A 14,423-nucleotide genomic window follows, 5' to 3' on the forward strand; every position below is an offset into this window, starting at 1 on the left:
TTCCATCCTACTTATTTTGTATGTGATTAGAATACTAACAAGGGGAGGCCACGGTGTTGGGATCACAGATTTATTTCAGACTTTGTACACCTTCAGTCAGCTATTAAAATAACATAATGTGCAGGTAGTAAGGTGCACTACTCTTGTAATTCCGAGAAAATCACAAGGGAAGTTTTACGCATCTATTATGTAACTGGTGTATCAGGCACAGATGCCTGTTGTTGAGAGTTCATGGTGGGCAAGTGGTTGGCGTTCAAGTGTTGTAAGATTGCCGTGTGTGAAGCGACATTTCAGTTCTCGCTCACGTTTATTTTTCAATCTTTATTTTTTACAGCTGGAGTAATATGAAATTGGAGACGAAATATAATTTTAAAAAAACATGTGTATTTGCATGAAGTTTTTGTGAATTTATTTGACTGCTTACTAATTTTAATTAAATTTAATTATTAGAACAAACATATTTATAACTATCACCAAGTAAATGAAGAAACGCGTAGAGTTTTCCTGGAAATGTATGCCTTATACATACATATAATCTGGTAAGTTACCCGGAACTACTTTGCACTTTGATGATTCGAGCTGCAGACACAGAGGCAGGCCCCACCTGTAAGTTAACCGGTATAGCAGTGAGACATTGCTACTGTATTAAGAACGAATAGTGTATGTGAAAATTCTTTCAATTTCACAGAATTTACACTTGTACTACAAAAATGAAGGCTTGAGCAGGAGTCAAACTATCACCTCATACACATTTGTCTTATGAAGCTCAAACACTAACAACTTTCTTCTCTTTTTTTAATTAAATCTCATTTTGTTCATTATTGTTTGTTGCACTTGTATGGGGCGGACATCCCATGACACCTATTCCAGTTCATTGTTGAGCCATTTACTGGGTTTTTTTATTACAGAGGGCAGGTAACCCTCTGACCAAACACACTGAGCTACAATGACGGCACCACCTGACCACCATGAACTCTTAATGTCTGGCACCTACGCACAGATACATCATTTACATAATAGCCATGTAAAACTTCTCTTGTGATTTTCTCGGACTTTCCAGAGTAGTGCATCTTAATACTTGATATTATGTTGTTTTAGTAGCCTACTAAAGGTGAACAAAGTCTGAAGTAAATCCGTGGTCCCAACGTCATGGCCTCCCCTTGTAAGTTGTTTATTCTATCGGGTGCATCTTTGCTCCAATTTAGTACTGAGCTTCAGTATTTGACGTTTAGACTCAACATCAACATCATAACTTAAAAATACTCTAAAATCAGAGGAATGAAAGTGTTGTAAGTTATTAAACATGAAAATATGTTCATTAATGAATAATGGAAACTTTTTAAAAAATTCCTTGTATTTTCCTATCATCTACCACATTTAATTTAAGCCAGAAATGTGTAAGTGTAATTTACTCAATCAAAATTTTTATGTAATATATGTCACAAATGATCCACTGAATGATAATGTTCAGTATTTAAAAAAGTGAAATTAAAATTTTGGTTGACGTATTTGCTTGTAATGTTCTAGGAAAGGAAGTGGGTAACCAAACAGTTGCACTCAAAAATGCCAGGCATTGGTCTGCAAAACTATAGTTATTTGCTGGTAATGATAGTTTTAGAATGTATGGATGACACAGTGCTTCTGAAAAAGGTAAATGAAATACATATTTATAATGTAAATTTAAAACTGGCCATGATACTAAAATTTTATTTATATTTTGTTTCATTAGAGATTTATACATTGAAGTGAGACCTGGATGATAAGTGACCCAACAGACACCTGATGCAGTATTAAATATTAGACTTGCAGTTATTTAAAGCAATTGCTACATATTTTTATGTTCATCTTTCTTCATTGATGATATGTTCTGCCTGTTCAGTAGTCTGTCATAATTATACTTCTTTCCTGGATAGTTTTTTAAAATGTTGTTGATAGTGGGTGCTGCTATTTGGTTAAATTTTTATTTAATTTGTGCTGTGTCATTGTATATATGTGCAACACTTTAGATATTTAAACTTAGTTGTTTAACATACACAGGTAGCTCCCTGATGTAAATGTATTGTTATCAGTGTTATTAGGTACTATTATGAGGATTATTCTGAAAGCAAGGTCCAGTTTCTAATAAAACATAAATCATCACAATTTTTTTTCAAAAATTGTTTTTATTTAATTCCTTAAATGTTTTGCTGTTTTTCTACATAGTTTTCATATTTGTTTAAACATTTGTCATAACTTTGTGCAAGTTTCTGTATCCCTAAGTCATGGGTATCTGCTGCATCTGAGGATAACCAGTCTTCGCTGATTCTTTCACCTCCTCATCTGTTGTGAAGTACATGCCACCGAGAAACTCCTGTAGGTAGCAGAACAAGTGAAAATTGTTTCAAGCCAGGCCTGGAGTGTACGGTGGGTACCAGTCTGTTCCCATCCGAAAGATTTGATCAGAATTTGGATTTGAATGGCAGAATGGGGTGTGGAATTGTCATGCAGTAACAAAACTCCAGACATCAGAAGACCACATAACTTATTCTGTACTGCACTTCAAAGTTTAGGCTGGGTAGCACTGCAAGCTACCAGTGTTTATTGTTGTCCTCTGCACATAAACTTTACTAACAAGACTCCATGGCTATCCTAAAACAGGGGTCCCATAACCTTGTGTGTTGAAACTGTGTGCTTGGCCTTGACTTTGACTGGTGGTATCATGTAATGCCATTCCATTGACTGATGTTTAGACTCTGGGGTCATGTGAGAAACCCATGTCTCGTCCCCTATTACAATATCCTCTAAAAATTGATCATCGTCCTTATGTTATTGGTCCAAAATATCAAGAGCACAAGCCATTCTTTTCGTTTTGTGTTTCTCAGTAAGCAGTGTGGAAACCCAATGTGCGCTTAATTTTCAAAACTGAAACTTCTCAAAGACAATTTTTTGCAAAGTTGTTCCACGCACATTCGGAAATTCCAATGCTAAAGTCGTAATTGTGTATCACCGGTCTTAATGTATCTTCTTATCCATGGCTTTGACCAATTGTCTGAGATCCCTGACGGTCAGCCTGATCACTGTTTATCATGGAGGTTCTCCTGTCCATCCTTGAATACTTTCACCCACTTGTGCACTTTGCTGCCACTCATCACACTGGGGCCATACACCTCTCTTATCTGCTGATGAATTTCTGCTGCTGTAACTTTCCTTGCTATGAAAAACTGATTTCCTGACTGTATTTCACAGTCAGCAGACTGATCACTTGTTTTAAACGTTTTGAACTGACACTGTAAACAGCACAATGTGACTATACCAATGCAAATGGTGTCATTCAATGAGCAAGGCAGGATGGGAGTCAATGCACATGCGCATTTTAATGTTTGTGTGTCGTTCAGTTAGCTATGGTGATTTGGACTTTACTTTCCGAATAACCTTCATATCTTCTGTTACCTGCTGTGAACGTACTCTGACTTCATCGACAGAAGGAAGCTAGGTGAGTAGGCACTGCTGTATCTCTCAGCTGTCTGTGTACTTTCAGAGATTGTATTACTCTTCAGACAGATAACCAGATGAGTTGAATATAGCCTGTTGACATGAGAGGGGAAGGAAATATGGTTATAGTGTGCTGTTATGACATAAATAAAATAACAAATTCTCTCTTTTTGGAAGAACTTTGCCTTCTTGCCAGAAATAAGACCTTAATATTGTGAGAAGGATACACTAAAAGTGTGTCGGTAGCAAATTAGCTTTGCTTCATCTGTGAGTATCCCCTATACTCTCAGCAGATTAATGGGAATGGGTCAATGGCGTCACATATCTGTAATGCTATGCTTCCTATCTCTGAAATGATCTCTGAATGTGGTTTTATTACGAGGACAAATGTGTTCCTTAAATTTCATAAAAAATGACCTACGCGTCTGTCCCATATAGAAACCACTGCACTTGCCACACTTTAATCTGTAAACATCTGTTCTATTATATCTGTCATCACACATCTTGATTTTGTGTCTTAATTTAGACTTTAACGAGTTGGAAGTTTTAAATGCAGGAATTACATTTGACTTCCAGAAGTGCCATTCAGTTTTGTCCCGTTAACTTCCCTGTGTATGACATGGGAATGTATTTTAATTTAGGCTTTAGCTTTTTGCATTGAGATGAAGTAAGTGTATCCTTTTATCTTAACTTAACTTCCTTTTTTAGTTTTCCATAAAGAACTTCGACTAAGCCCTGAGAATAGCCAGTAGCTACAGTGATATGTTTTAATGTTGCCAATGCATGTTCTACACTTTGGCATCCTGTGGTAACCTTAACATTCTATAAAAATTGTATTAAAATAAGCCATTTTATAATGCAATGGATGACATGAAGAACCGTTAATAATCATATCAGTATTCGCCGGTTTCCATAATGTGCTGAAGGCATGCTTACCATTCTGTTTCTTAATGGTGATATCCAAATAATTCATGGCATTATCTTTTTGCCATTTCTAATGTAAACAGTATTTTCCTATGCATTCAGATCTAAGCTGTTTATAATTCTGAACATCTACTTCACTACCATTTATCAGCATGATAATGTCATCTATGTAACATTTAAAGCATATGTTTTTTTTTTCTTTGAGATCACTATTCAGATGAAAAAAGTTATTATGTCAGCCACGGTTCCAGCCAGGCTGTTAACCATGGCTAATCCCTCATTTTGGTGGTAAAATTTATTATTAAATTAGAAACAATTATAAGACAGTGGTAATTCAAGCAGCTCAATCAGCTCAACAATTTCTCCATGACTTAACTTACAATGAATTAACAAATTATTCTTTATTATTTTAAGACACTCCCCAATTGGTATGTTCATATAGAGGTTCGATATATCAAAGAATGCTAACACCAGTTCATTGGGTATCTGGATCTCCGTCAGAAAATGTGTAAGTTCTTAACTATTTTTTATATTCATTGGGGCTCTCATAAACCAACACCTCTTTCAATGTCTTATTTAACAACTTACTTAGTTTGTAATTTAGTGATAATCTATTTTCGAGTATTCATCATCTTGACATAATTTTTTTTTCCCCAGTTAAAATGTAACTACAGTTATCAATTTTACTTCTGAGGGCAAGATTAAATTTCTTTGTGGGGCCCTTAGTGATTTGTACAATGTTATTCTCCTTGCAAAATTGCTAAGGGGGAATGTGTCTTTAACTTCATTTGATATCCCCACCAGTGGACTTATATATGGGCGCAGATGAGTTCACATGGATCTAGTGGCAGATTATTGCAGAAAGCTGTCACAAATGGCGAGTATGGAGTGTTGTACATGCAGAACTGCTGATCCAGGTGTTTACTTGTCAGTGGTGGTAAGCCAGGCCAGTCACTTATGTTGAGATTGACTGAGATGGACCTGGATTTCGCAGCGTGCCGACCTCTTGGTTCCATGTGTTAGTTGTTTTGGTCACTTGCACTAGTAGTGTTTTGTACTTTTCTGTGTGCCATTCTCCATGTGATGAATGGATTCTTTGCTCCCTTGCAGATTGACACCCACATCGAGTTTTTCCTCTTCCAGGGTCTCAGGGTCCAGCTTCCTGAATTCCCATTAGAGCACTCACCGTCAAGTGGAGTAATGACCTTTGCGCTGAGAGGACAGTTTTGCAGCATTGTCACAGCTCTCAGATACAAAACTCCAGATGCAGTGTTTTAACTTACAAGGAAATGGTGTGGCGATCAGATTTTTTTTTATTTATTTATTTATTTTTTTTAATAGTTATGGTACATGAAGGTCAGACCTCAAATATCAATCCACCAAAGCAGTTCAATGCAACTCCCATAAATTATGGAAAAATAGACTTTTAAGTTTTCTGAGTGTCTTTAACGCCCTAATTTAAGGCACATGGTTCAACGCTTAGCAAGATTCTATGGTAGAATGTGTGGCTGCTGGGCCTGTGTTTGATTCTCAGAAAATTTTTAAACAAAGGTGTAAGTTCGATGAGAGTTTCCCGTAAGCATAAAATACATAAAGATGGAAAAAGATTGGTAACCCTTGAGGCTAGTTAGTCACTGGATCACTGGTTAGCCTTATTTTGGTCATAATGTTTTCCTTTTCTCTTTTAAGTTTGAATATCTACATCATCGAAATAGAAAATTGATCAAAACACAATATTTTGTTGTCTAATTATGTGTCGCACACGAAAATCCAATTTTCATGGCAAATAGAAATTTTTATTTACCAAACCTTTGTTTATAAATGGTAGTTAATAAAGATGGTTTAACTTTTTTAAAAAAGAAGCTTTACAGATTAGTTTTCTTGTCTTTGGGTATTATACACTTCATGAAAACGTTCATAGAACATGCACCTTTGTTTAAAAATGTTTTATCAGACAGGAGTCAGACACAGGCCCTTCATGTGGCAGGCAAGCATTCTACCTTAGAGCCATGCTTCCTCTTGAAAAATTGACCGTACATTAGATTATTAAAGACCATCAGGTAACTTCAAAATTGATTTTCTTGAGAATATTTTAGAGTTGCATCAAACTGCTCTGGCCAATTCATATTTGAGCTCTGCATTTCACATACCATGAATATTAAAAAAAAGGAAACAAAATCCTATTGCCATGTTGTCTACTTGGTAGATTTTTCAGTGCTTTGTCACATTATTCTTGCAGCATTTTATCTCCCATCTCATCTTCATCTACTTCCTCTTCTGTTTCTATAATATTACCTTCAAATCCATTTCCCTTGTGTAGTGCTTGTGTATATTCCTTTCACTTACTCTTTCTTTGCTTAGTACTGGCTTCTCATTCGAGCTCCTAATATTCATACAGCTGCTTCTCTTTTCTCCCAAGGTTTCTCTCATTTTCCTGTACGTGGCATGTATTTTTTCCCATAGTCATTCATGCTTTCAATAGCCATTCATGCTTAGCCAGTTCGTGCTTTCTGTCAGTCACATTTTTTAGACATCAGTATTCCATTTTCTTTGCTTCAATTGCTGTGATTGTATATTTCCTCCTTTCATCAGCTTAATTCAATATCTGGTTTTTTATCCAGAGATCTCTACTTTTGCCTGTTTGATATTCAGCTTCCTTTTGATCTTCAGGTTCCTTCACTATTTCATCTCTCGAAGCTATCCATCCATCTTCTTTTGTATTCCTTTTCCCTGTTTGGACTTGTTACCTATTTTATCCTTTTAATCTCTGAGGAACCATTCATTGTTTCAATTCATCTGCATTCTGTCTCGATTTATTTCCTACCTGTTTGCAATTTTTCTGCAGTTTTAATCTGCATTTAATTACCCAAAAATTATGGACAGGTCCACGTCTGTCAGTGGAAAAGTGTTGCAAGTCAGAATTGGTTTTCAACACTCATGTCTTGTCATTATATTATCTCTGAGAAACACACTGATTTTTCAAGGCCTCTTGTGTTTATAAAACCTACTTTCATGATTCTTTTCTCAGCATATACAAATGTATGTATGGTTGTTCTTACGGGATACTGTGGTATTTATATTAAAATCGTATTTTATTTGTATTTACAGACACTTGTGAAAGATGTTCTTAAAGATATGAGAGAGTTTGTTGACAGTAACTATGGGTGGAAAATTATTATGCATATACTGGCACCAAGAAGTCCACGCCATTTTTCATCGTCATATCTGAGTCTTTTGAAGATGGGAGATTCCATAGCTGTTAAGTAAGTACTGTTATCAAAATGATATTATCATCTTCCAAATGTGAAAAGTTTCTGAATTGTGTAGAGTTGCAATCTTGGAAAGAACTTACAATGTAATCTAGTGTTTATTATCGTTAAGTTGATGTTTACATGGAATCAGTGAGTTCACATAGTGCTGAGTGCAAAAGTCTTCAGTTGATCCTTTACATTTGATTATTTACAGTGGAAGAAAATAATTCAGATGTTAAATTTCCCTTGACTCACGATTGTGAACACACCAGGACTGCTTCATAGTATAAAGATACATGCAGGGAATGCTTGGCAAATGGACCATGTTCACTACAATTCTTTATTGCCCTTATACACAAATAACTTCGATCTACAGTCTCATTTTGAACTGTTTGGCGGAACAAGGAAATATATTTATAATGTGTTGTTTGGCAGAATAAGGAAACGTGTGTGTGTGTGTGTGTGTGTGTGTGTGTGTGTGTGTGTGTGATGGTGTTTCTCCAGCTGGTCGATACTGGCAAGAACTCACTCATCTCCAATGGAGGAGGAAAATTGCTCCCAATAGTTTCAAGTCTTTGCATAGCTGAAACTTTATCCACTTCTGCATGAGCTACAGCACCTTTTGTCTATTACAATTCCCTCATAAGGAACCTGCCTCCGTAGCTGAGGTTGCAAATGCATACTTGTTCCCTGGACAGCAGTGTGTTGTCTCTGACATGAACTTCACAGGAGCATGGCACATCTCACTGACTACCCATCTTAGGTGTGGAAGTGTGTCACAACACAAGAAATGACACACTTGATGAAGGATGTGTGGTGGTATCCCATTCTTGTCACTGTTGTCTTCTGCTACCAATGCTGTAACGTAACCAGCATTTGCAAAACTGAAACTTTCTGGAATATTAAAACTGTGTCCCAGGCAGAGACTCGAAATTGAGGTCTTTACCTTTTGTGAGTAAGTGCTCTACTGACTGAGCTACCGGAGCACGACTCATGACCCATCCTCACATCTCTCACATCTTTACCACCGCTAGCAAAGCTATGAGGATGGGCCATGAGTCATGCTCCAGTAGCTCAGTCAGTAGAGCACTTCCCCGCGACCGAGCGAGGTGGCGCAGTGGTTAAACACTGGACTCGCACTCAGGAGGACGACGGTTCAATCCCACGTCCGGCCATCCTGATTTAGGTTTTCCGTGATTTCCCTAAATTGCTCCAGGCAAATGCCGGGATGGTTCCTTTCAAAGGGCATGGCCGGCTGTCTTCCCCGTCCTTCTCTAATCCGATGAGACCAATGACCTCACTGTCTGGTCTCCTTCCCCAAAACAACCCAACCCAACTTCCCCGTGAAGGGCAAAGGTCCTGAGTTTGACTCTCTGTCAGGTGCACAGTTTTAATCTGCTAGGAAGTTTCATATCAGTGTACATGCTGCTGCAGAGTGAAAATTTCATTCGGGATTTGCAAAACTGTTCGACACAGTCTCTGTCATAACTGGATTCCATGAAACAACATGCATGTACATAGACTTTAAAATACTCATTTTCGTTACTTCATTTCTCCCAGGAACTGAAATTAATCTCTACTCAACAGCTATTTTGTGTTTAGGTGTTAGAGAGTAGGGCCACAAACAGCCTATGATGGGCAATTAGGATGGAAAAATGGTCAAGCTGCAGTGCTGGCACATCTTAGTTGGCCAGGACAATGTAGCCATCCATCTGTATGTCTTTGTATATGTATGTTAGCTCTTAAGAACAATTAACCCAAAAGCTTAGCAATGTTCTAAGTCTCATTTAGGCACCTTTCAATGACTCAGTGCCTGAACTATGAGGCGTCTTGTTACTTTTACTCTTTCTGTCATCAACATTAACATGCCTGGGAAATGTGAAGGGTTCGTGTCAATAATGTGAATGAGTTTTCTTCCTCTGCACTCATTGTGACAGCCAATCTTCTAATAAATCCCAGAAAAAGTTACTGCAGCCATCCAGGTATTGGTGTTAACAAGATAAGTGCAAAGTAGTGCATTTATGTTCTTCAAACACTGGGTAATTCTAAGCATTGCAGTTATTAATTGTGGAAGTTTCATTGTTAAAAGAAAACAGTGTTATCCTTCTTTCTTTTCCTCCATTAAATTGTATAAAGTTCTGTGTTTGATTCTGATTTATTTTAATCACTCCAGTGAGCCATTTTAAACCCTGAATATTCAGCCTTGATGTTTAGGGCAAATGTTGTGCTTTTTGCCACACTACATTCCTGCCTATGGGGATGTTTTCTCATTGTATTCAACAATTTTAGGAGGATGGTTTTTAAATATTTATGCTGCTTGAAGGTTCTTCAATGTAGAAAATCCTTTATTTTGATCATTTAGGAATACATTAATTTTCAATAGTCCACACAGAGTATGGGCCTGGGTAATATTTCTTTGCTATGACTGAGATTTTAGCATTAAGATTGTCTACATCACTGGGAATAATTGTTAACTTATAGTACCCTGTAATTAGTAAATATTCTTTGCTTTGTTTTCCTGATTGTATTTGTACAGTATAATCAGAAATATATGATTAAGCGTTTTGATGAACAACATAATATTATGAATTTACTTACTTTGATGTCATTGTAACTGAGTGCCTGTGATGTCTGATCATGTTGATTGGTAGGAATGCAAATCTGGGTAGAAATTGCCACTTCTAAATATTTTATGATTGGTTTCCTGTCTTGGCTCAGGACTATTTTCCTGTATTTACATATGTTTCACAGAACAATAACTGCTGCCAATTTTGAATGTTTTCTCAACATCCTATTTGTCTACTAAGAAAGTCATGTCTTTTAAGTCCAAGATCAACTGCATCTGTGACCTGAAGTCTGGGGACTACAGGTTGTGATGATTCTGCAGTTGGCACTTGCAGTGATAGGGCTTAATTTGAGACTATAGATTTATCATAAATTCCATAAAATGAAACTATAAATTATTGCCTTAAAAACTAATATCCACGTATTGACCAAAAGAATCATTTGCGTTTTCTGCAATTTATTAAAGTAGTTACATAACAAAACTTGTTCAAAAATAAATAAATAAATAAATAAACAACTTCAAATTGTTCAAGTGGCTCTGAGCACTGTGGGACTTAACTGCTGAGGTCATCAGTCCCCTAGAACTTAGAACTACTTAAACCTAACTAACCTAAGTATATCACACACATCCATACCCGAGGCAGGATTCGAACCTGTGACCGTAGCGGTTGCGCGGTTCCAGACTGTAGCGCCTAGAACCGCTCGGCCAGTCCGTCCGGCAACAACTTCAAACTCGCAGACATTAGGAATTCATAAAAAATGACGTATAATTTGCAAATAGTTTCTTATTTACCCCTTAAGAGGAATTCTGTTCTAAAAAGGTAGGTTTATTAAAATCAACTGTCTGTAACTTTGTTCTTATGATATTTTCACTGGACTGACATACATATTTCTTAAAAGTGTGTTTCGTAATACAGGGTTTTAATGTATGTATCTCACTATTTCAATGTATTTCTCATGAATGTTTTCAGTTTTGGAAGATCAAATTTACCGTGACTGAAATGTATAAGCTCACTCCTTGGCTGGGGCAGTTTGCTTGTGTCTGGGTTCATCTTGATAAGGATGCAGGTTCACATACAGTTAGCAATATGGGATCAACTTTATAACTTCATAACAAACTTATTCATCATAAATCAATCTTAAAATTACATGATCACATGCTCATCTATTAATTATACTACTTAATGTTGTAGACCTACTGTATTTTTTAATTATAGTTGAGCTGTATCTGTTGTTAAACTGGGCTTGTAATGCTTAGTTCTGCATTCAGTAGGCACACCCTCCACACTGTAACACAATGTTGAAACATTCGTCTTTCAAACTGTTTGTCTTCATTATCACTTAGCCACTATTTAACCCTTAAATCACGAGAGGACTTTTCCATAACATATACTGTGAGTTGCTGTCTCTGGGACACCTATGTCTAAACCAAGATTCAAGGCATAATCATTTGAAATTTTTAATTTATGTTATACAATATTTATTTATAGAATTATTTAAGTGTTGTCTAAATGCTCCTTGTGTATTCATTGCCCTAAATGAAGCCTCTGCATTTTACTTTTTATCTCACAATTTCACATACTTTTGTGCGATTTTTTAAATGTTACACAGAAATGGACTGATAGATAACTGAATTTTACATTCTGAAAAATTATATTACCACTGTAGCAAGTATATTTCCACATGAAACTAAATTCCAGGGTTTAAACTTACAAATAAAAATTCCACTCAATAAGTGCAAAGAGAAAGTCTGTAAAATTGACATTCAGTGCTGTCATGAAACAGACCTATTCCCATAATGATTGTCCTGAAGTTCTTCCTCAGAATGATCAATCCTCTTGTCCAGTAGAACTGCGATCATTGGTATTTGTAAATCTGTCATATTTTTCATCTATTTCTTGGTCTATAGCACTGATACCGACTAACAATTTCAGCAGACTCTGGAAAGTTAAAACTGACACATTCCTGCTAACACATTTTCTGCAATACTGAAGAAAAAAGGTACGTAGTTCACAAGGCTTGGTCTAGGCGACTCTTAATACCTATCAGTAATACTTGTCAACAAAACAAAGAAGGCGATAACACAACCGACGACAAAACATTGTAGGGTTGGCAATTTAAGGAGGGTTGGTGGAGTGTAGAAGCATTCTGCCACAACTGATCTTGAGAAGCGAATTCGAAACTTTTTACGCAGTCTGAGAGACAGCACCTCATGAGTTAAGGGTTAAACTATGTGTACTCCCAATGTCTAAATGATCACCTTATTTAAAATACATACCATTTCTAAAGTGGGAAGGACATGTGTATCCTCTAAACTCTTGCTACCTGAACTTTGATGCTCTGTTGTTGGACAGACTGTAAGGGTGGAGAAAATAAAATTAACGTCTTGACATAAAACCCTTATTTATGCAGATTGTTTTCTGCCTTTCCTGTTGGACACTAATATTGTCTTTTGTTTTGCTCATATATAGTAACATCTCTGGAAGTGTTATTAGCTACCACTGAGTTTAAGAATATTGTGTTGTTATATTGGTCTAATGTTATGTCGGATATTACAGAAATTAGTTTGTGTCTTCTTAATTAGCACATGTGTGACAATTGTTCTAAATCCTCTGGGGCTGTCAACAACAATTTAATGTAGTTCAATGAACACATACAGAACTCGTGAGGAACTTTTGTCCAAAAATCAAAATAGTCTGAAAGGAGCTGAACAATATAGATGGGACTCCCAGGTAGATGCTATTTTTCTTGACTTCCGGAAGGTGTTCGATACAGTTCCACACTGTCGCCTGATAAACAAAGTAAGAGCCTACGGAATATCAGACCAGCTGTGTGGCTGGATTGAAGAGTTTTTAGCAAACAGAACACAGCATGTTGTTATCGATGGAGAGACGTCTACAGACGTTAAAGTAACCTCTGGCGTGCCACAGGGGAGTGTTATGGGACCATTGCTTTTCACAATATATATAAATGACCTAGTAGATAGTGTCGGAAGTTCCATGCGGCTTTTCGCGGATGATGCTGTAGTATACAGAGAAGTTGCAGCATTAGAAAATTGTAGCGAAATGCAGGAAGATCTGCAGCAGATAGGCACTTGATGCAGGGAGTGGCAACTGTCCCTTAACATAGATAAATGTAATGTATTGCGAATACATAGAAAGAAGGATCCTTTATTGTATGATTATATGATAGCGGAACAAACACTGGTAGCAGTTACTTCTGTAAAATATCTGGGAGTATGCGTGCGGAACGATTTGAAGTGGAATGATCATATAAAATTAATTGTTGGTAAGGTGGGTACCAGGTTGAGATTCATTGGGAGAGTGCTTAGAAAATGTAGTCCATCAACAAAGGAGGTGGCTTACAAAACACTCGTTCGACCTATACTTGAGTATTGCTTATCAGTGTGGGATCCGTACCAGATCGGGTTGACGGAGGAGATAGAGAAGATCCAAAGAAGAGCGGCGCGTTTCGTCACAGGGTTATTTGGTAACCGTGTTAGCGTTACGGAGATGTTTAATAAACTCAAGTGGCAGATTCTGCAAGAGAGGCGCTCTGCATCGCAGTGTAGCTTGCTCGCCAGGTTTCGGGAGGGTGCGTTTCTGGATGAGGTATCGAATATATTGCTTCCCCCTACTTATACCTCCCGAGGAGATCACGAATGTAAAATTAGAGAGATTAGAGCGCGCACGGAGGCTTTCAGACAGTCGTTCTTCCCGCGAACCATACGCGACTGGAACAGAAAAGGGAGGTAATGACAGTGGCACGTAAAGTGCCCTCCGCCACACACCGTTGGGTGGCTTGCAGAGTATAAATGTAGATGTAGATGTAGATGTAGACTTTCCAGATATATTTTTGCCTCTAATAAGATGACCATTGTCACAAAAGTGGTTGCTGATGCCTCTAATAAGATGACCATCGTCACAAAAGTGGTTGCTGAGCTTAAAAGCATCTTTTAAAGCTATACAAAGAAACATTCATGAGAGAACTGTTACTAGCTAATCAGGTGAATGCAAAGAAAAGGCTCCACTGTTGCAAATAGCACAATGCTTAAATTACTCATACATGGAAATATGTAATGTGAACTAGCAAGTCTACTTTTCTGCTGTTCAGACTCAGGTTTTAAGTAATCTCTCAAAACTGATTATGACAAATGCCATGATGGTTCCTTTTTTGAAAAGGCCTTAGCTGAGCCCCCTTCCCTTTCTGTGT

At 37.2% G+C, this 14,423-nt stretch overlaps 1 protein-coding gene across 6 annotated transcripts in view; it reads left to right on the forward strand.

Annotated features, from left to right (window-relative positions):
* LOC126248614 (pumilio homolog 3-like) overlaps positions 1-14,423 on the forward strand; it is a 179,852-nt gene that overhangs the window by 94,746 nt on the left and 70,683 nt on the right. For all 6 annotated transcript variants that reach the window (XM_049949767.1, XM_049949764.1, XM_049949762.1 and 3 more), the window contains 2 exons: positions 1,528-1,650; positions 7,504-7,658. In XM_049949767.1, the coding sequence (XP_049805724.1) occupies positions 1,528-1,650; positions 7,504-7,658 (278 nt within the window). The remainder of the gene's footprint in view (positions 1-1,527; positions 1,651-7,503; positions 7,659-14,423) is intronic.

This window comes from Schistocerca nitens, chromosome 3 (assembly GCF_023898315.1).
Source record: "Schistocerca nitens isolate TAMUIC-IGC-003100 chromosome 3, iqSchNite1.1, whole genome shotgun sequence".
In the NCBI taxonomy this organism is placed as follows: domain Eukaryota; kingdom Metazoa; phylum Arthropoda; class Insecta; order Orthoptera; family Acrididae; genus Schistocerca; species Schistocerca nitens.